The sequence below is a fragment of the Lepidochelys kempii genome, chromosome 17, assembly GCF_965140285.1.
Source record: "Lepidochelys kempii isolate rLepKem1 chromosome 17, rLepKem1.hap1, whole genome shotgun sequence".
Taxonomy (NCBI): Eukaryota; Metazoa; Chordata; order Testudines; family Cheloniidae; genus Lepidochelys; species Lepidochelys kempii.
The window spans coordinates 114,423-135,906 of record NC_136396.1 but is presented as its reverse complement, the minus strand read 5'-3'; the positions used below and the strand labels follow the sequence as shown (position 1 = coordinate 135,906).

The window sequence follows — 21,484 nt, the reverse complement described above, 5'->3', positions numbered from 1 at the left end:
TTTGCTCTTCTGTCCCTACGGCTTTTACTTTGTCATACTTACTAGTCAACATAAAGTAGGCCATTAGGAGGGTAAGTAAAGAGATCAGGCTTAAAGTTCCTTCACAATATGCTGAAGACACTCTTATCTAGGTCCATCTCATTCAGTTCAGATTACCTCAGATATATATGTAACATCATATACTACTGAGTATTCCAGACAGTCCATGAAGAAGATATATGAAAACTAGAAGTATAAACACAAATAAATGCAGTAATGAACTTTGCTAATTTTTGCAATCCACCTAAGCTTGCAGCAAGCTGCCTCTACCCCAGAAAGGCTATGTGGATGGGTAAAAAGAAAATGTATAGTGAATGAACACTGGAGAAGTTATTAAAATTCATATAAAAACTAAGTGAAAGTTTACAACAATTAAATTACTTATAACTATAATAAAAGAAATACCACACAATTCAACATATCTATATTTAAAGGTAACAAAGAATTGCATGGTATTATATAGTATTTAAGAAAAAAAGCGTATCCTAATTAGCAACTATCATGATGGGTATGGACAAGGGGCTGAACTTAAGTTAGACATGCAATTTTAATGTTTGCATTCCTTGATATAAATATTTAGGTATGTTCAATTAACCTATTTTTTATGTATTATACACAGTTTACACAGAAAGCACTGAATGGTTCAGTGCGTTGCTAATGGGGGTAAATATAGCCTTTCATTATATATCACTTATTCAAGACCAATTACAAGTGTATAGTAATTAAAATCTGTTTCCACTTGAGTGGTCTTAATATAGTTTATCTAGTTGGCAGGCATCCATGAGAAAATGTACCATCACAATCAGTCACTGAACCTCTTGTTGGTGTTCAACACAAGGACTGACTGGACACAATGACCAAACCATCATCTTATTTCTTGAAGTAAGCAAAGTGGTAGGACAGTTTGGAGAGGACTACATTTCCACAATACAGCAGTACCTATTCCATGGCTGTAAAATTTTAATCTCCATGGCTGTTAATCTGGCACCAGTACTGAATTCACTTCAATATTTTATGCAAACTATAAGGATGGCACTTGCCCAAAGCCCACAAGTCACCTACATTTTATAATAGAAAACCTTGGACTCGCCCGTGTTAGCTGCTGGAATGAGGTGTTTGTCCAGTACATCCAGAATGTCGCAACAGATTAACTTCAGCTCGGTCTCAACCTGGGGGGGGGTGGGGGTGGAGAGAGAAGGAGAAGGGGGGGAAAAGCAAAGATTAGCAAAGAAGATTTAATAGTATAAAGGGAAACAAGAAATATTCAATCCCAAATGCTGAAAACAGGAAGAATAATCCAGTTTAGATAGGAACTAGCGTTTGTGTACAAGAGTCCAACTTCTTTTGGACAGTATTAAAAGACCATAGCTTCACCGAACAGTCAAAATCAAAAGAGGGGAAAGAAGATGCAGAAGTTCCTAACCACAGCAAAGCAGCAGCCATGTTAGTCTGTATTCGCAAAAAGAAAAGGAGTATTAGTGGCACCTTAGAAACCAACCAACTGGTTAGTCTCTAAGGTGCCACTAGTACTCCTTTTCTTTTTGCGAACTACAGCAAAGACATTTTCCCAATATACTGTATCTTATTTTTCAGTTTTTAAAACTACCTCAGGGCTGGTCTTCTCTGGGCACAGGTACATATTTTAAAAATTATAAATATTAACTAGATTCAGGGAGACTCATCTCACAATGCAGTAGTTCTCAACCAGGAGTCCAGGGCGCCCTGGGGGGGGCCACAAGCAGGTTTCAGAGGGTCCACAAAGCAGGATTGGCATTAGACTTGCTGGGGCCCAGGGCAGAAAGCTGAAGCCCCACCACTTGGGGTTGAAGCTCAGAGGCCCAAGCCCCTCCACTCGGGGCTGAAGCCTAAGCAATTTAGCTTCATGGGGACCCCTGTGGCATGGGGTTCTGGGCAGTTGTCCTGCTTGCTGCCCCCTAAAGCTGGTCTTTGCTTTTATATGCAGAAAAGTAGTAGTTGTGGCACAAGGGGGACGTGGAGTTTTTAACAGGACGTTGCGGGCCCTCAGAAAGAAAAGGGTTGAGAATCACCGACATAACGAACAGTAAATAGGCAGTTAGAAGGCTGAACTCTAACAATACTGGACCAAGGCAGAAAGTAAATTCTAGAGTCAAGATGCCTGCCAGCAACACTAAGATGTTCAAATCTACAGAGTACTTTGAGAGAATCAGCAGAATTCAACTTTTCACAGTGTGACAAAGTTCCTCCTCTGCCTTGGTGGGTCCTGCGCTCACTGGCGGATTTGCTTGCCTCAGAGATTCACAGCAGCCCTCAATTTGGCCACTTTTGCTAGTGGCTCAAACCTGCCATTCGCTCAACTAACCTCATCACTGGCCAGCCTGGGGAAAAGGAAGGAGAACAATCCCCACAGTCTCTGCTGATCAACCTAGTGGGTCAGGGGACAGGCCAGGGACCTTCCCCTCTGGTTAGACACACAGTCCAGGTCAACTCCTCCTGTATCCAATAGGGAGTTGGGAGGAACCCAAGTCTGCCCTCTACTCTGGGTTCCAGCCCATGGCCCTGTGGATCATAGCTGTCTACAGGGTTTCGTGTAACACCTGTGTGACAGCTACAACTCCCTGAGCTACTTCCACATGGCCTCCTCCCAACACCTTCTGTGTCCTCACTACAGGACCTTCCTCCTGATGCCAGACAGCGTTTGTACTCCTCAGTCCTCCAGCAGCACGCCCTCTCACTCTCAGCTCCTTGCGTACCCCTCACTGACTGAAGTGAGGTCCTTTTTAAACCAGGTGCCCCGATTAGCCTGTCTTAATTGATTCTAGCAGCTTCTTAATTGGCTCCAGGTGTCCTAATTAGCCTGTCTGTCTTAATTAGTTCCAGCAACTTCCTGATTGTTCTGGAACTGCCCATTACCTTACCCAGGGAAAAGGGACCTGTTTAACCTGAAGCTAATATATCTGCCTTCTATCATTCTCCTGTAGCCATCTGGCCCGACCCTGTCACAACAGGTACATGAGGGAAGAGATGGTAGCAGGTAGTTGTACCCACATCATATACGCAAAAGTCATTATAATGTGATTACATAAAAGGCTGCAAAAAGGATGCGTTACCTGTAATTCTGTCTTTCTGGAAATATTTGGCAAGATCTAGACTGGTCTTAGCTTGCTTTTGCAAGACTGGCACAACTCCCCTAGCTCTTCACTTTTTTTTTTTTTTTTTTTAAACCACACACACTGGCAGATAACTAATGAGGGATAGCACAAGCCAGCTATCCTACTGGTCATCTCATGGCACCCTTTCAGGTTATAAACACCTCCATCAAAGCATTCCATAAATTTCTACTGATTCTTGGAGCTTTGCCTTATAAAGAAAAGCCAACTGAAGATGAACAAGATAAAAAAATATGCCAAAAGGGCAGAATCAGATGCTAGAGAAAAACAAAGCCAAAAAAGGTAACCTGTGAGGCATGTGAATCTTAAGAGACATCCCAAAAGAAAACAAGAGTAAAGAACAGACAGCACTAACAAAGCGAAGACCAGCAGTGAGAGCACAAGCTGCCAAAAGTTATCATATTTAAACTAATTATTCAAATGCAATAGTTACAAGACAGTCTGTTATGACCACACCATCTACAATTCTCCTGAATTAGAACACATCTGTAAGGTATTTCCTTTGTGATTCTATACAAATCAAAATACAAACATCACAAAGCAAAGACTATTCTCTTTATTTTGTGATGTATTTATTGGGCCTATCGCAGGGCTGGGTGGCCTTGCAATATGATTTCGCTCCTGGGGAAATTCTGCGCCACTGCACAATTTTGCAGAAATTAATGTTATGTGCGCAGAATTTCCTTCCCCCACACAGAAATGGGCTGGAGTGCTGCTAGCCACCACTAGGGTCCACTGGACCTGGCAGAGTCCAGCTTGCATATAGAAAAGACTGCCTGGGGGTAGGGGAGGGAGCTGGAGAGTTCCTGGCAGTTGCAGTTCCCAGCATGCCCTGAGGGAAGGAGAGGGCAACTTACAGGGAACTCCGTACAAGCCTGGGACCAAACGACAGGCTGTTTCTCCCTCTTGATACCTAGGGGAAGAGAAACAGGAACTGGGTTGGTTGTCATAAGGATCTCTCACTCTCTACCCCTGGGGGAAATGTGTGTGTGTCTCTGTATTGTTACAGACATAATTGCTGACTGGTATTTTGAAATAAATTACCAGAATAATTGAAACTGGCGTAATTATGCAGTGTTATTTTGACAAATAAAATTTGCAGCATTTTAAAATATTGTGCGCAGAATTTAATTTTTTGGTGCAGAATGTCCCCAGGAGTAATGATTTGAAGATTATACAGCCTAGCTTTGTCAAAGTCCAAGAAGGAAAGTAAAATTCTAAAAGCTAGAGAATCCTTCCAGACTCCAGCCTGCTTTGAGCCCTGTGCTGCTTATACCACAAGAGCCCTTTTTTTTTTTTTGCTGAAGCAGCTCAAATGAGCAAAATAAGGGAAGTACTGGTTGCAAATCTGACGGTAGAACACAATTTAGGTGAAAGTGATCATGGAATGATAGTTTCATAATTCTAAGGAAAGGATGGAGGTAAGAGCAGCAGAACAGGGACAATGGATTTAAAGAACGGTTACGGTTACCTACCTTTCGTAACTGTTATTCTTTGAGATGCGTTGCTCATGTCTATTCCATTCTAGGTGTGCACGCCCACGTACACAGTTGGAGACTTACTTTAACAGTATCCGTAGGGCTGGCTGTGGCACCCTCTAGAGTGCCGTGCTCATGCAGCAATATATCAGGTACCACTGGCCCTATGCCTTCTCAATTCCTTCTTGCCAGCAACTCCGACAGAGGGATAGGAAATAGAATGGACATGACCAACACATCTCAAAGAGAACAGTTACCTTCCTTTCATAAGTTTTCTTCGAGTGCTTGCTCATGTCGATTCCATTCTAGGTGACTCATAAGCAGTATCTATGGAGGTGGGCTCAGAGTTCACCATTTGGTGGTTTGCAGTACTGCTCTACCAAAGCCAGCATTGTCCTGGGCCTGCTGGGTAAGCACATAGTGGGCCGTGAAGGTATGGACCGTACAGATGTCCAGAATAGGCAGTTGGGCCAAAAAGGCTGCCAAAGCCTGTGCCCTGGTAGAGTGGACGGTGACTATTGCCAGGGATGGCACCTTTGCTTGGCTCAAATAAAACTGAGAGACTACCTTAGGAAGGAAAACCGGTCTTAGCTATATCGTGTCCTTGTAGGAGACTGCGTAAGTGGTTCTGAAGTGAGTGCCCAAATCTCAGATACCCGGCAGGCCGACACCACTACAACCAGGAATGCGACTTTCCAGAAGAGAAGGTGAGAGCAGGAGGCGAGGAGAAAGACGGACAGACAAGCCACGAGAGCACCAGATTTGAGTCCCATAGAGGGACAGGATCCTTGACGTGCGGGTAGAAACCCCCCAGGCCCTTAAGGAATCTGGCTGTGATATCCTGAGAGAAAACCAACCTGCCTTTGAGCACTGGGTGGAAGCCCGAGATGGCCGCTAGATGGACCTTGGTGGAGGAGAGTGACAAGCCCTGAAGTTTGAGGTGCAGGAGGTAGTCTAGAATGAGCAGCAATGGGGCTCTCTCGTGACAGACCCCCTTATTCGCCATCCAGCAAATGAAATCACTTCCATTTGGCCAGGAAGGTGGCTCTGGTGGAGGGCTCTCCACTGTCCAACAGGACTTGTTGGACCTTGGACAAACACTGCTGTTCTTGCACATTTAGTCTCACAGCAGCCAAGCTGTCAGATGAAGCGCCATCAGGTTTGGGTGCAGGCAACTGCCATGGTTCCGGGACAAAAGGTCCGCCCTGAGTGGCATCTGAAACTGGGTCGCCACCGAGAGATCCTGCAGACTGCTGAACCAGTGTTGGTGCGGCCATGCAAGCACTAGGACGATGACCTTCATCCTGTCCTGCTTGATCTTCATGAGGACCCCGGGTAGCAATGACACCAGAGGGAAGGCATACATCAGAGCCCCCACCACAGGAGCAGGAAGGTGCCCGACAGGGATCCTGTCCCTGCCCTGGAATGAGAAGATGTGGCATTTCCTGTTCTGCCTGGACAAGATGGATAGAACTGACCAACTTAGGGTGAAGGGTAGAACCCTGCAAATCCGCGGGTATCCGCTTTATATCCATGGACCATTTCTGCGGATACCAGCGCAGATGTGGATGCAAATTTTGCAGATTACAGATCAGATGCGGATACACTGGACTCCAGTGGGGTTGTGCGCGCCTCAGAGCCTCAGTCCAGGGTAGAATCCTGTAATTTTTGCAGATATCTGCAAAAATTATCTGCGGATCACAGCTCGGATGTGGATACACATTTGTCAACTCACACAGGGATCTAATGAAGGGACCACTTGGCGGTCCGTCCAAGCAGCCACAAGATAGATGTCGTGCTGCAGACAGAAATCCCAGAGCACTTCTTGACAGAAGGCGGATGACCTGGCTCCCCTGCCATCTGTCGATATAGAAGACCATGGCTGTGTTGTCTGTTAGGAACTGAACTGCCGTGCCTTGTATGCACGTCTGAAAAGCTTGGCAGGCTACGTAAACTGCCCCGAGTTCCCTGATGTTATTGGTGCAGCGACCGATCGTGACTGGACCAACGGCCTTGAGTACTGAGATCGCCCAGGTGGGCTCCCCAACCCAGGTCTGAAGTGTTGGTGACGAGTCACTGATGAGACTGAGGTCATGAAGGGGACTCCCTCCAGCACCAACACCGGGTCTTCCCATCAGGTAAGGGACAACAGTACACTGTCCAGAATCCTGATCACCCTCTCCATACTGTATCGGCTGGGGACATAGACCAACGCCAGCCAGACCATGTAAGTGCATGCTGTCATGTAGCCCAACAGTCTCAGGCATGTGTGGGCGGTGATGAGCAGGCGGGCATGCAGAGACAAGATGAGATCCACTACTGCTCAGAACAGAGTCTTGGGTAGGAAGGCTCTGGCTCGAGTGGAGTCGAGTACCACTCTAATGAATTCCATACATTGCACTGGGGTAAGGGTTGACTTATTGTTGTTTATTAGGCCCAGGTCACGGCAGGTGAAACAGACCAGATTGAGATGCCTTTGCACCTGATAGGAGGAGGACTGGCCCCTTAACCACCAGTTGTTGAGGTACAGGTAGATTTGGACCCCCTGACATCGCAGGTAAGTGGCCACTGACACTATACACTTGGTGAACACACTCAGGGCCAAAAAGAGACCAAAGGGCATTGCCGTGAACTGGAAATAGCGCCGGCCCAATGTGAAATAGAGGAAAAGCCAGTGCCCCAGGAATATGGAAGTATGCATCCTTTAAAATCGAGGGCGATGTACCAGTCTCCCGGATCCAAAGAGACCATACAAAAACTTCAACTTTGAGAGACTTGTTGAGAGGATACAGATCTAGGATAGGTCTGAGGTCCCCTTTTGCCTTTAAAATCCTCTTCCTTCCAGGTCTTGCAGAACCTCTTCCACTACCCCTAGGTTCAGGAGCTTTTTGACCTCCTGAACGAGGAGTTGCTCGTGAGAAGGGTCCCTGAAGAGGGACAGGGACGGGGAAGGGAAGGGTTGGTCGGCTACAAAATGCAGAGTATAGCCCAACGAGACTGTGTTAAGCACCCAGCGGTCCGAGGTGATATGGGACCAGGCCGACTGGAGAGGGTGAAGGCGGTTGAGGATGACAGGGAACTGCTCAGGAGAGTAATAGGGTGTCGTCCTTGGGTGCACCCTCAAAATGACTGCTTTTGTCTGCCTTTGTCACTGGAAGGACCCAGCTGGGCAGGTGGAGGAGATGACTGGTGGCATCACTTAAAACTGGTGTTGCAGTACTGGGGTCCTTGGCTGTGGTGAAGGGGAATGACACCTGCAGTCCAGGGATGTTCCACTGTCTTTAGGGGTGGTCCCATCACCAGCTTGGTCGTCTGAGCTGGTATCTTGCCAGGATCCACCATGTGGCCAGGGGTCTGCGGTGCCAGTGAGCCTAATTGTTCTTTGGCTGCCAGCCCCCACCTCAGGCACAGACAGCCCTGCAATGGGCTGGAATTTCCTACCGCTCCCGGGAGTTGGGTCCCTGGCTGGGCTAGGGGGTTTGACCACAGTGGTACCCCCGAGAGCCTTCATTGCAGGTACAAGGCCGAAGTTTCCTTGCATGGTGCCTGCAGACCAGACTTCGGTACTGACAAGGGAGAATCGTGCTGGGTGGATCCTGGTGCCGGCGATGCACTGCATGCCGACGCCAAAGTACTGTGTATGGAGTCTGAGCATGAGGGCTCCAATGCAGGGCACAGAGCAGCCTCCATAAGGAGGGCCCTTAGCCAAATGTCCTGCTCTTTCTGAGTCAGTGGACAAGTTTTTGCAGATCTGGCACTTGTCTTTTCGATGGGACTCCCCAGGACCTTCAGACAACTCTCGTGATGGTTACTGATAGGCATCGACCGGCCGCACTAAGAACATGGCTTAAAGCCTGGGGAGCGGGGCATATCCCACTCCAGGAATAACTACTACTAAAACACTTAACAGCTAACTAATCACTGACTAAATAACAACAAGTAGAACAAATCAGAACAGTGAAGAACCACTAATGCTCTGGCTAAGCAAGACCAGGCACTCTAACCATCACAGGCGGTAAGAAGGAACTGAGAGGGCGTAGGGCCATGGGTGCCTGATATACTGCCACATGAGCGCAGCATTCCAGAGGGTGCTACAGCGGGCCCTACAGATACCGCTAAGGCAAATGTCTCCAACAACTGTACACATGGGTACGCACACCTAGAATGGAATCGACATGAGCAAGCACTCGAAGAGATGTTAACTCAGAACTTGTACGCAAGGTCCTATGGGAAGAAAAAATTAAGGAAAAACAAGAGTTCAGGAGAGCTGGCAGTTTCTCAAAGACAGTAAAAAGATACAATAGCAAAGACAGGAAGAACTGTAATAAGGACCCAATATGACTCCATCGAGAGCTCTGTAGTACCCTGAAACTCAAAGGAATCTTACAAAAAGTGGAAACCTGGACAAATTGCTAAAGATGAATACTATAGAGTAGTGGCAAGCATGAAGGGACAAAATCAGAAAGGTTAAGGCACAAGAGGAGTCACACCTACCAAAAATAAAGGGAAGTGCAGGCTTCTGTGAGCAGTAAATACAACATCTGAAGAGGCTTTTAGAAGGAAGACAATATGGATAGTGAGCGATCAGCTGTAGTGACCTGCACAGGATGTGCCATATTTGTCTCTCTCCCAGAGGATAGAAGGAACTTCTTCTGTATGAAGTGAAAGCTGGCCTCCATACTGGAAGATAAGGGGGACTAGATAGACTTAAGTACCAACCCTGCATTGAATCATAGCATATCAGGGTTGGAAGGGACCTCAGGAGGTCTTCTGGTCCAACCCCCTGCTCAAAGTAGGGCCAACACCAACTAAATCCCAGCCAGGCCTTTGTCAAGCCTGACCTTAAAAACCTCTAAGGAAGTAGATTCCACCACCTCCCTAGGTAATCTGTTCCAGTGCTTCACCACACTCCTTGAGACCATTACTCCTTGTTCTGTAATCTGGACCACTGAGAACAGTCTAGATCAGTGCTACTCAAAATGGTGGTCTGCGGACTGATGCCAGTCCATGAGCCATCGGCTGCCTGTCTGCGTGCACATTGGGAAAAAAAAACTGTCGGTCCCCCACATCAGATTGCTTGAGAAGCACTGGTCTAGATCCATCCTCTTTGGAACCCCCTTTCAGGTAGTTGAAAGCAGCTATCAAATCCCCGCTCATTCTTCTCTTTTGCAGACTAAATAATCCCAGTTCCCTCAGCCTCCCCTCATAAGTCATGTGCTTCAGCCCCCTAATCATTTTTGTTGCCCTCCACTGGACTCTCTCCAATTTTTCCCATATCCTTCTTGTGGTGTGGGGCCCAAAACTGGACACAGTATTCCAGATGAGGCCTCACCAATGCTGAATAGAGGGGAATGATCACGTCCCTCGATCTGCTGGCAATGCTCCTACTTGTACAGCCCAAAATGCCGTTAGCCTTCTTGGCAACAAGGGCACACTGTCAACTCATATCCAGCCTCTCATCCACTGTAACCCCTAGGTCCTTGCATCAGAGAAAATTAAGACTTTCTGGATAGAAGTCAGCATTTGGTACTGCAGGCACAGCATGCTGAAGAATCAGAGAGGGCAGTGCAGAACAGAAGAAATTAGGCAGCATGTGACCTTCAGAAGAAGAAAGAGGAGAATTCATGCCCCAGTGCAGACAGAGGTAATAAAGGTTTCAGAGTAACAGCCGTGTTAGTCTGTATTCGCAAAAAGAAAAAGGAGTACTTGTGGCACCTTAGAGACTAACCAATTTATTTGAGCATGAGCTTTCGTGAGCTACAGCTCACTTTAAGGCTCTCTGCACAGGTACTATGGTGGAGAATGATTTGGAAGAGTCATCTGAGGGAAGGGATCAGAAGGAGACCCCATCGACTGAAAGGCATGGAAAGCATTGTCCTAGGGATGGGGGTTCCATGACCACGCCTCCCAAGAAGAGGGGATGGGTGGTGGTGGTCAGGGACTCCCACCTAAGGGAGGGGAAAACAGTCATCAATCTGCCATCTAGACCAGGAAACTCAGCTGCTCGCCTAGAGCTAGAATTGAGGATGTGACTGAGTGTCTGCCAAGACCGATCAAGCCCTTTGACCTCTACCCCTTCCTACTTCTCCACGTGGGCACCAATGATACTGCCAAGAATGACCTTAAGCGGGTCACTGCAGACTACTGACTCTGGGAAGAAGGATAAAGGAGTTTGAGGTGCAAGTCGTGTTCTTGTCCATCCTCCCTATTGAAGGAAAAGGCCCAGGTAGGGACCATCTAATTGTGGAGGTTGTGGTTGCACAGGTAGAAAGGGCTTTGGATTCTTTGACCATGGGATGTTGTTCCAGGAAGGATTGCTAGGAAGAGATGGGATTTTCCCAATAAAGAAAGGGAAGAGCATCTCCACAAGCAGGCTTGCTAACCTAGTGAGGAGAGCTTTAAACTAGGTTCACCAGGGGATGGAGCCCTGGGGTAAGTGGGATACTGGGAGGAAACACAAGGAGGAGAGTACAACAGGGGAGGCCTCCAGATTCATACTGAGAAAGCAGGGCAATTGGCTAGTTATCTTAGGTGCCTGTACATGAATGTAAGAAGCCTGGGAAACAAGCAGAAAGAACTGGAAGTCCTGGCACAGTCAAGGAACTATGATGTGATTGGAACAACAGACTTGGCGGGGCAACTCACATGACTGGAGCAACGGTGTGGATGGGTATAAACTGTACAGGAAAGACAGGCAGGGGAGAAAAGGTGGAGGAGTTGCACTGTATGTAAGAGAGCAGTACGATTGCTCAGAGCTCCAGTATGAAACTGGAGAAAAGCCTGTTGAGAGTCTTTGAGTTAAGTTTAGATGCGAGGGCAATAAGGGTGATGTTGTGGTGGGCGTCTGCTATAGACCACCAGACCAGGAGGATAAGGCTTTCTTTGGACAACTAACAGAAGTTTCCAGATCACAGGCCCTAGATCTCAGAGGAGACTTCAATCACCCTGACACCTGCTGGGAGAGGAACACAACAGTGCAGAGACAATCCAGGAAGTTTCTGAAGTGTGTTGGGGAGAACTTCCTGGTGCAAATGCTGGAGGAACCAACTAGGGGCCGTGATCCTCTTGACCTGCTGCTCACAAACAGGGAAGAATTGGTAAGGAAAGTAGAAGTGGGTGGCAACCTGGAGAGCAGTGACCATGAGATGGTCGAGTTCAGGATCCTGACAAAAGGAAGAAAGTAGAGCAGCAGAATGCGGACCCTGGACTTCAGAAAAGCAGACTGACTCTCTCAGGGAATTGTTGGGCAGGATCCCCTGGGATGCTAATGGGGGGGGGGGGGGGAGAGAAGAGGAGAGAAGGAGGAGTCCAGGAGAGCTGAATGTACTTTAAAAAAGCCTTATTGAGGGTGCAGGAACAAACCATCCCTATTTGCTATTCTTTCTGCACATATGGCAGACAACCAGTTTGGCTTAACAGAGAAATCTTCAGAGAGCTTAAACACAAAAAGGAAGCTTACAAGAAGTAGAAACCTGGACATATAACTGAGGACTAGTATAAAAATACTGCTCAAGCATGCAGGAGTATAATCAGGAAGGCCAAAGCACAACTGGAGTTGCAGCTAGCAAGGGACGTGAAGGGTTTCTACAGGTATGTTTGCAACAAGGTGGTAGCCAGGGAAAGTGTGGGACCCTTACTGAATGGGGGAGGCAACCTAGTGACAGATGATGTGGAAAAAGCTGAAGTACTCAATGCTTTTTTCTGCCTCAGTCTTTACAGACAAGGTCAGCTCCCAGACTGCTGCACTGGGCAGTACAGTATAGGAAGGAGGTGAGTAGTCCTCAGTGGTGAAAGAACAGCTTAAGGACTATTTAGAAAAGCTAGACATGCACAAGTCCATGGGGCCAGATGCAATGCATCTGAGGGCGCTGAGGGAGCTGATGTGATTGCAGAGCCATTATCTTTGAAAACTTCAGGCAATCAGGGGAGATGCTGTACGATTGGAAAAAGGCAAATATAGTGCCCATCTTTAAAGGAGTACTTGTGGCACCTTAGAGACTAACCAATTTATTTGAGCATGAGCTTTCGAGAGCTACAGCTCACTTCATCCGATGAAGTGAGCTGTAGCTCACGAAAGCTCATGCTCAAATAAATTGGTTAGTCTCTAAGGTGCCACAAGTACTCCTCCTCTTTTTGCAAATACAGACTAACACGGCTGTTACTCTGAAACCTGTCATCTTTAAAGGGAAGGAGGAGAATACAGGGAACTACAGACCGGTCAGCCTCACCTCGGTCCCTGGAAAAATCATGCAGCAGGTTCTAAAGGAATCCATTTTGAAGCACTTGGAGGAGAGGAAGATGATCAGGAACAGTCAATATGGATTCACCAAGGGAAAGTCATGCCTGACCAACCAGATTGTCTTCTATGAGATAACTGGCTCTGTGGATATGGGGAAGCGCTGGACATGATATACCTTGACTTTAGCAAAGCTTTTGATATGGTCTCCCACAGTATGCATGTCAGCAAGTTAAAGTAGTATGGATTGGATAATGGACTATAAACATGGATAGAAAGCTGGCTAGATCGTCACGCTCAATGGGTAGTGATCAATGGCTCAATGTCTAGTTGGCAGCTGGTATCAAGCAGAGTGGGAACTGGGCCTATTTTGTCTGCAGAAGAGAAGAGTGAGGGAGGATTTCATAGCAGTCTTCAATTACCTGAAGCGGGGTTCCAAAGAGGATGGAGCTAGACTGTTCTCAGTGGTGGCAGATGACAGAACAAGGAGCAATTGTCTCAAGTTGCAGTGGGGGAGGTCTAGGTTGGATATTAGGAAACAATATTTCACTAGGAGGGTGGTGAAGCACTGGAATGGGTTACCTAGGGAGGTGGTGGAATCTCCATCCTCAAAAAGTTTCTTTTTAAGGCCCAGCTTGACAAAGCCCTGGCTGGGATAATTTAGTTGGGGGTGGTCCTGCTTTGAGCAGGGGGTTGAACTAGATGACCTCTGAAGGTCTCTTCCAACCTTAATCTATGATTCTATGAAGGTCCACTACTTAGTGGGGAAGAATAGCTAAATACAGAAGACAATTTCCCCTTGTTTCCCCCTCACTCCTCAGACGTTCTTGTTAAACCCTGGATTTGTGCTGGAAATGGCCCACCTTGATTATCATACACACTGTAAGGAGAGTGATCACTTTAGATAAGCTATTACCAGCAGGAGAGTGGGGTGGGGGGAGAGAAAACCTTTTGTAGTGGTAAACACCCATTTTTTCATGCTTTGTGTGTATAAAAAGATTTTCTATACTTTCCACAGTATGCATCCGATGAAGTGAGCTGTAGCTCACAAAAGCTTATGCTCAAATAAATTGGTTAGTCTCTAAGGTGCCACAAGTACTCCTTTTCTCTATTATGCATTCCCCCATTCCTGCACCACTGAGCCTTTCCTCCACACCTATACCCAACCCCAGCCCTGATCCACCTCGTGCTCTCCAAACCCCTTGATCCCAGCATGGAGCACCCTCCTGCACCCCAAACCTCTCATCCTCATCCCCCACAGTCTGTGAGATGGAGGGACTTGAAGTTCGGATAAAGTAGGAGACAGCGATCCTGGGAGAGGAGATCCAGAAACAGAGGTAGAGCAATTGGTGTTTTCACCGAGAGATCCAGAAAGGTGGTGAACCAGTGTTGGTAACGCCAGGCTGGGGTTATCAAGATCAGGTTCATTCCTTCCTCTCTGACCTTCAGAAGGACCTTGTGTATGAGAGGAATGGGGGAATGCATAGTAGAGATAGCTTCTCCAAGGGAGGGGAAGTGTGTCCCTGAGCTAGACTGATTGCAAAAGGAACAGAACTGCAGACACTTTCTGTTGTGCCTGGTCATGAACAGGTCTATCCTGAGTCCCCCACCTCTGGAAAATGACCTTCACGACATCACAGTAGATGGACCATTTGTGACTGGAGAAAGATCTGCTGAGGCAATCCACTACTTTGTTCTGTGCCCATGGGAGGTAGAAGACTGCGAGGTGGATTGAGTAGGATATGCACAATTCCCACAGGCAGAGAGCTTCTTGGCATAGGTGAGAGGCGTGTGCTCCACCCTGTCTGTTTATATAGAACATCACTGTCATGTTGTAAGCACTGATGCACATTTGCCTTGCAGGTGGGATTGGAACATTTGGCAGGCAAGGTGCACTGCCCAAGTTCCCTCACACTGATATGTAGTGAGCGCCACCTGGGACCAGAGGCCCTGGATTCTGAGGACCCCCCCAAATGAGCATGGAAGCATCACAGACTAGAGATATTGACAGCTGCAGTTTCAAGAATGGGACACCCATACATACTGTCTCCGGCTCCAGCCAGCATCGGAGGGTGGTGATCACGGGTGTGTGTGGGGGGGGGGGGCGGCGGCGCGCGCGTGACTGCCATGTCCAAGCGATCCCGGCAGGGTCAGTACACTAATGCTAGCCAGATCTGAAGAGGTCTGAGTCACAACCTCACTTGTTTCACTATGTAAGTGCACGATGCCATATGCCCCAGGAGTTTCAGGCAGTTTCTTGCTGTGTTGATGGGTTGGTTTCTGAGGCTCTCTACAATGGAACCCAGGGCCTGGGACCAGGCTTCTGGAAAAAAGGCTCTGGCCTGGATCAAGTCAAGGACTTGGATACTATCATTTGGATGGGGACAGTGCTGATTTCTGCATGTTTATCAACAGGCCTAACCTCTGGAAGGTTGACAGTACTAGCCATATGTATGCCTCCACCTGGGCCCTAGTCTGACTTCCAATCAGCCAGTTAACGAGGTAAGGACATATCTAAACCCTTTGTTTCCTTAGGAAAGCTGCAACAACTGCAATGCACTTTGTGAATACCCATGGGGCTGCTGGCAGGTCAAATGTGAGCATTGGTACCTAATTCACAATGAATTGGAGGAATCTCCTGTGACCTTGGAAGATTGAGATATGGAAATAAAGTGTTCCAGTCGAGGGTGGCATACGAGTCCCCTGAATCCAGCAAAGGGATAATGGAGGCCAAGGAAATCATACGGAACTTCTGCTTCCGCATGAATCTGTTGAAGTTTCACAAGTCCAGGTTTGAGACTCCTTTTGGCATTCAAGATTAGGAAACGGGAGTAAAACCCCTTGCCCCTTAGCTCCAGAGAAACCACCTCTACTACTCCCACTTGCAGATGCGTTCGCACTTCCTGGATTAGAAGTTGCTCATGAGAAGGGTCCCTGAAGAGGGACAGGGAGGAAGGGAGAACTGAACTGCAGGGGATATCCTATGTGCATAGCACCTAACGGTCTGAGGTGATACAGGCCCACACCCAATAAAAGTGGGATAACAGGTCCACAAAAACTGGGGAAGGTGGATCCAGACATTGTCCTGGTACAACGTCCTTGGATGTACCCTTAAAAGGCATGCTCAGACCCAGCCAAATGTGTGGTGGGGCCAGCCCTGAGGGTAGACAAGGACTGGGGAGGCAGCCTCCTCTTATAGCTCATACTCCGCCTCGTACTGTAATCCTGCCTTGACTGAGGCTAGTAGAAACAGGGCAATGGCTGGGGTTTAAAAGTGCTTCCTTGATGGGGCTAGAGTGTATAGTCCTAGCGACTTTAGGGTGGATCCTTTAAGCTGCGGAGCTCAAGTCTATCTTCTCTGAAAAGAGAGACACGCGCTCTCGAAAGGGAGGCCCTCGATAGTCTGCTGCACTTCATATGGGAGGCCCGAGGCCTGTAGCCATGAGCTCCTCCATGAGAAGCCATGAGCTCCTCCTTCCAAAGCCATGGTTTGTGCAGCAGAGTCCATCACAACCAATGCTGCTTGCAAGTACACTTTTGCCACTGCTCTGGCCTACTCAACTAGAGCCAAGAACTCGGCACTAGATTCCTGTAGCAGGAACTCCTTGAACTTAGTCATTGTGCTCCAGGACTTAAAGTCATAGTGGCTCAGGAACATCTGTTGGTTGGTGATTTGAAGTTGGAGCCCCCCCCGTGGAGTAGATCTTTCTGCCAAAAAGGATACAGCTTCTTGGCATCCTTGGCCCTGGGGTTAGATCCTTGCTGTCTCTGCTTCTTGTTTGTTTACCACTGACAGCACTAGCAACCCTGGAGACGGATGGGTGTATAAGTACTCAAACCCCTTTGGGGGAACAAAATCTCTTTTCTCCACCCCTCTTTGCAGTAGGTTGCAAGGATGCTGGAGTCTGCCACAGTGCCTTAACGAGTTCTAGAATGGCACCATTCAGAGGCAAAGCCACTCGCGATGGTCCCAAAGGGGCCAAGATGTAAACCAGGGCATGGGAGGCTTCCAAGATTTCCTCCACCTGGATCCCCAGGTTTTGGGCTACTTTCCTGAGGAGTTCCTGGGGTGCCCTTTAATCATCCTGAGCAGGCACAAATGAAGTCCCCACTATCACCCCATAAGGAGGATGTTAGGACAGGTACAGGGCCCTGTTCCTGTCCTTCAGCAGCTGAAGGATCCCACAGTACCGGGTCCTGAAGTTCAGTGCCAGGCTTGGTACCAGGTCCTGACTCCTATACCAAAGGAAGTGCTGGGGGAGCTGTATGCTCCAACACAATGGAGTAAGATCTCATTGACTGAGACCCTTGGACCAGAAGGAAGGCCCAGGGATTCCAGAAAGGCCATTGCACCAGTTTTTGCCACTGTGCTGGTCAGGCCATTGGTCAGAACTCTTGGCCCATATCAGCTGTCAGGTATCAGTGGTCAGAGTAGTCTGAGCTCCTGTGGGAGGTGTAAGATTCCGCACCAGAGTCCAACTGCGAAGAGTCGCCCAAGAGCAGTGCCAAGAGGTAGGTAACAGGTGCATTGTCATCATTGCTTGTTTTCCCTGCCTTGTGAGGCCTCGGTGCCATAGTCATTCATCTCTGGTGCCTGTTCATGCCTGGTGCGGGATGACAGCACAGGAGGCATAGTAGCTCCCTTGCTGCCTCAAACACCTCTGGTGTGGATGGAAGCACCAGGGCTGCAGTCCGATGGCTCTCCCTCGGAGGAGAGTCCAACAGTACTGACTCAACAGGACCCTTTCCTGGGCCGGAATCAATGGTACTAGGCTGACAACTGTTGAGTCCAAGTGGCCTGACACAGGCCTCATTCTGCCAGCTTCCTGTCACGAGCGGGTCTCGGAGTTAGGGAGCACTCCGTTTTTCTTTGCTTCTTCCTCCACATCGGAAACTGAGATCTGTGCAGCATGTCCTGGTGCGGGGTAGACCGCCTCTGTACTGGAAAGCTCTGTTGGTGCAGAGTGTCCTGGGACGTGGAATCCTTCCTCAGTGCTGAAGAAGCTGAGCTATACTGCCTGTCTCTCAGAAGCCAGTGCACTTCTCACCAGGTTAGAGATACACAGTGTCAAGTCAGCATGACTTGGCTCCAAGGCCAGATGGAGAGCCACCTCCATAAAAAGGAATTTGAATCTCTAGTCCCTGTCCTTTTTGGTATGGGGTTTGAACCCCTTACAAATCCTGCAGTGCTCCAAGAGGTGGGACTCCCCCAAGCACTTAAAGCAAGCAGAGCGAGAGTCACTATATGGGCACGACTCCAGGGGGCACCAGAGCCGATGCAACAGATTCCATAGAGGGAAAAGCTTTCTGATGGCAGTACACGGAGCACATGCACACACCACCACACTGGAATGGACATGAGCAAGGATGCAAAGAAAGTTATGATCATGTCTCTCTCCTCTCATCTCCACATAACCAGATTTTGAGTTCTGGTGGGCACGCGGAACATGCAAGTGCATGTAGAAGTGCTCTAGTCCCATCTGTTTTAGACATCCCTAATGGGATGCCTTGGGAGGTGACAGCAAGACCCATGCTAAGTACTTCTCAGATCAATACTCCTTGATGTAGCATACATCGTTTGTAACCCAGAATTTGCCAAGTAACTTAACTATTGCCAGTGTTCCCCTGTATGTTTCCTGACCATCCAGTTACTGAATCAGGCCAAAACATGCATACATTGAACACTTTACAATAATCAAGCATAGAAAGGATATTCGATTACTACAGGCCCTTCCAAATCAAAGATTTTATCATGAGGTAAGTAGGCAAGATCAGCACTATAACCCTGACCTAGTTTACCTCACAGTAAAATAAGTGTCTTGTCTCCTCTATGCTTTTACTGCAGAAAAACTAACATGTTTTAGTTATCTCGTGGTGAAAACACACCCTTTGCAGGGGAGGGGGTGTGTGTTAGTGATGACATAGTATTTGGTTAATATGTTCAACTGTCTACCAAAAGTTTATGACATGCCAAAAAATAAAATATGCAGCATAAAATAGAATGTAATACCAAAAATCATAAAGAACATTGTATCAATTGTATTAATTTTCATGCTTCCTTGAAAAAAAAAGGGGGGGGGGGCTTTTTTTTTTTAATTTACCTGAACCTGCTACAGAATTTCACTGTGTCACACCAACATGTCACAAAATTTAGAAGGCACTTCCATATAATTTGGGTCCCGTTATTACCAATTACATGATGCTATGCCATCAACAGCTCCAAATATATGCTGGACAAAATGGCATGCTGTGGAACCTCACATGCAAGTGTCCTCAAAGTAGATGAGCCTGGTACTATTGTCTAGGACCTTTCAGAAATAAGAGTCACCCAAGAGTGGCCCTGTCAATTCATAAATTGCATAGCAGAGAACTACAGTATCAAAGACAAGAGAGACTAGGAGAACCGGAATGTCTCATTAATCCCAGCAGATCAACTACCACAACTGACAACTTCTGCTGTACAAGGACTAAAACCAAAATGACTGGAAACAGAAACCTGATCAAACCAGCACCTTGCCTTCCCTTGTGTTGCTATGTCAAATATTAAAATGGCCTCAATATTTCCCAGCTGGTAGTCAATAAGTTACCCCACCAAGTCTAAAGCTCCTCTAAGAGTCACAGACTGAAATTCATGCAGAAACATTTTCTCCCAGAGAAGAAAATTCAATTTCAGAGACAAGAGCGTCCTTAAAGCAACTGTATCTATGAAATAACTGGAAAATTCACAGAGAAAAAAAAAAACAAACACCCCACTTCACTGTCACCTGGTGCAAATCAACTGGATTAGCAAGTCATCACAGTTCTGCTTTGTTTCCAGCACACCAACAGCAGAAGACCTCAAGAACGCGAATTGAAACAGATCCACAATTTGGAACAACTTCTGACAAGAGCATTCTAAACAGTCTTCTCTTCTGCTTCTGTCATGTCACCTGTATATCAGCAATTTGGAGGAGGAAGAGGGTGTTTAGGCATCACAATATTGATGGAGGAAGACAACCTGCATTTGATTAAACCATCAGTAAAATGTTTTTTTTAGCCAAGTATTCTCCCTGAGAACCCACTGGAACTCAACAAGGTTTCATTAGCCCCCAGGGCCAGACAGTCAAAAATGGTATATTTTGCCTTAGCAGAAGAAAATTTTAAAATGAAATATATAATTATCTCGCTAACTAGATCTTACCATTTGCCGATATTCCCGAATCATTTTTAGTTTATCTTCTCCACCTTTGTTTTCTTCTTTCTGTTCAATGCTGCTGATTATTCTCCATGAAGCTCTTCTAGCGCCAATCACGTTTTTATATGCCACAGATAGAAGGTTTCTTTCTTCCACTGTCAACTCCACATCCATTCCAGCCACTTTTTTCATTGATTCAACCATTTCTAGGAGGCAAAGGTTACTGATTAGGCATATTAAACAGAGTTTCCCCACAGACTTCTGAATTGCTTATTTACTTTATTCCTTCTCAAAACAGACTTGTAAGCCATTCAGTAAAAGATTAAATTTTCAGTTTATGCACTGATCTTCATTTTCAACAAACTGGGCTCGGTCCCACCCTTCATCGCCTGTGACTCCTCACCTTTTAGATGACAGGTGACAACTTAGACAAGCAACTCAAAAAATATTAGACAATTCCCACATCAACATTAAACCACTAAAATCTTCTGGGTAGGGATCAGGTCCACCTCTTTGTACAGTGCCATGATCCTCATTGGTGCCTGAGCACTTGTACAATATAAATATTAAATTGAATTAAAACATTCTCTTATAATGTTAAAGCTTCAAAATCAAACCCTCAAAAGTTAGGACATGCCAAAACTAAGTTTGTCTGTGCAACCATATTCCCCCTCCTTGTATGTATTAGGATACATGTTTTATTACAGGATCACATACTATTTTTTCCACAGAATGCCTACCTCATTCAGTGCATGGGATGGACAGTGTCCACTGAAGAGCTAGCTATTCAATATTTCTTTGTAGCCTTGTCATTCATTGTATGGTTCCATGCTTTACTTACTGAACATCATTTAAACTCTACACAGAATACAATACAGAAATATGGATGTTCCTATGATGCTCATTTTGAAGTGTGAATGATTTAAAAATGTGAATTTATCTTTACAACACCCCTTAGACAAGAGGGCATTATCCCAATTTTACAGATGAGTATTCAAGAGAAGGCTGAAGTGGTCAAGCATCCACTAATTTTGGTTGCCCAACTTGAAACATCTAGTGCCTAGTTATTTTTGAACAACTTCCAATTTCTGCAATGAGGTAGGGTCAATAGTGGTTCTTAACTGTAGTAGTTTACACCACCAACTGCCAGTACATATACCAGCATCCAGCTCTGAAGGAGCGCTGAGCCAGCAGTGGCACAGAAGGGTGGCAATGTTAAAAGTGAAATTGATCAATATCACTTTTTGCAGCAGATTTAGCGCCCTATTGCCACTCTTACTTCTGCCGCCTTCTGTTGCCACCTTGGGGCTGACACCTGGAGCCCTGCTGCCTTCCAGTGAGGGAGAGAACCCAAGCCCAGGTGGCAGTGCTCCAGCTGTCCCCTTTATCCAAGTGTGCACGTCCCTTC

The 21,484-nt window shown here is 46.8% G+C and overlaps 1 protein-coding gene across 1 annotated transcript in view; it reads right to left on the bottom strand.

Annotated features, from left to right (window-relative positions):
* Window positions 1-21,484, bottom strand: part of YWHAE (tyrosine 3-monooxygenase/tryptophan 5-monooxygenase activation protein epsilon) — a 56,637-nt gene that overhangs the window by 19,197 nt on the left and 15,956 nt on the right. Inside the window, exons 2-3 of the mRNA XM_073315961.1 lie at window positions 20,083-20,282; window positions 1,102-1,208 (exon numbers count right to left, since the gene is read on the bottom strand). Coding sequence (XP_073172062.1) covers window positions 1,102-1,208; window positions 20,083-20,282 — 307 coding nt within the window. The remainder of the gene's footprint in view (window positions 1-1,101; window positions 1,209-20,082; window positions 20,283-21,484) is intronic.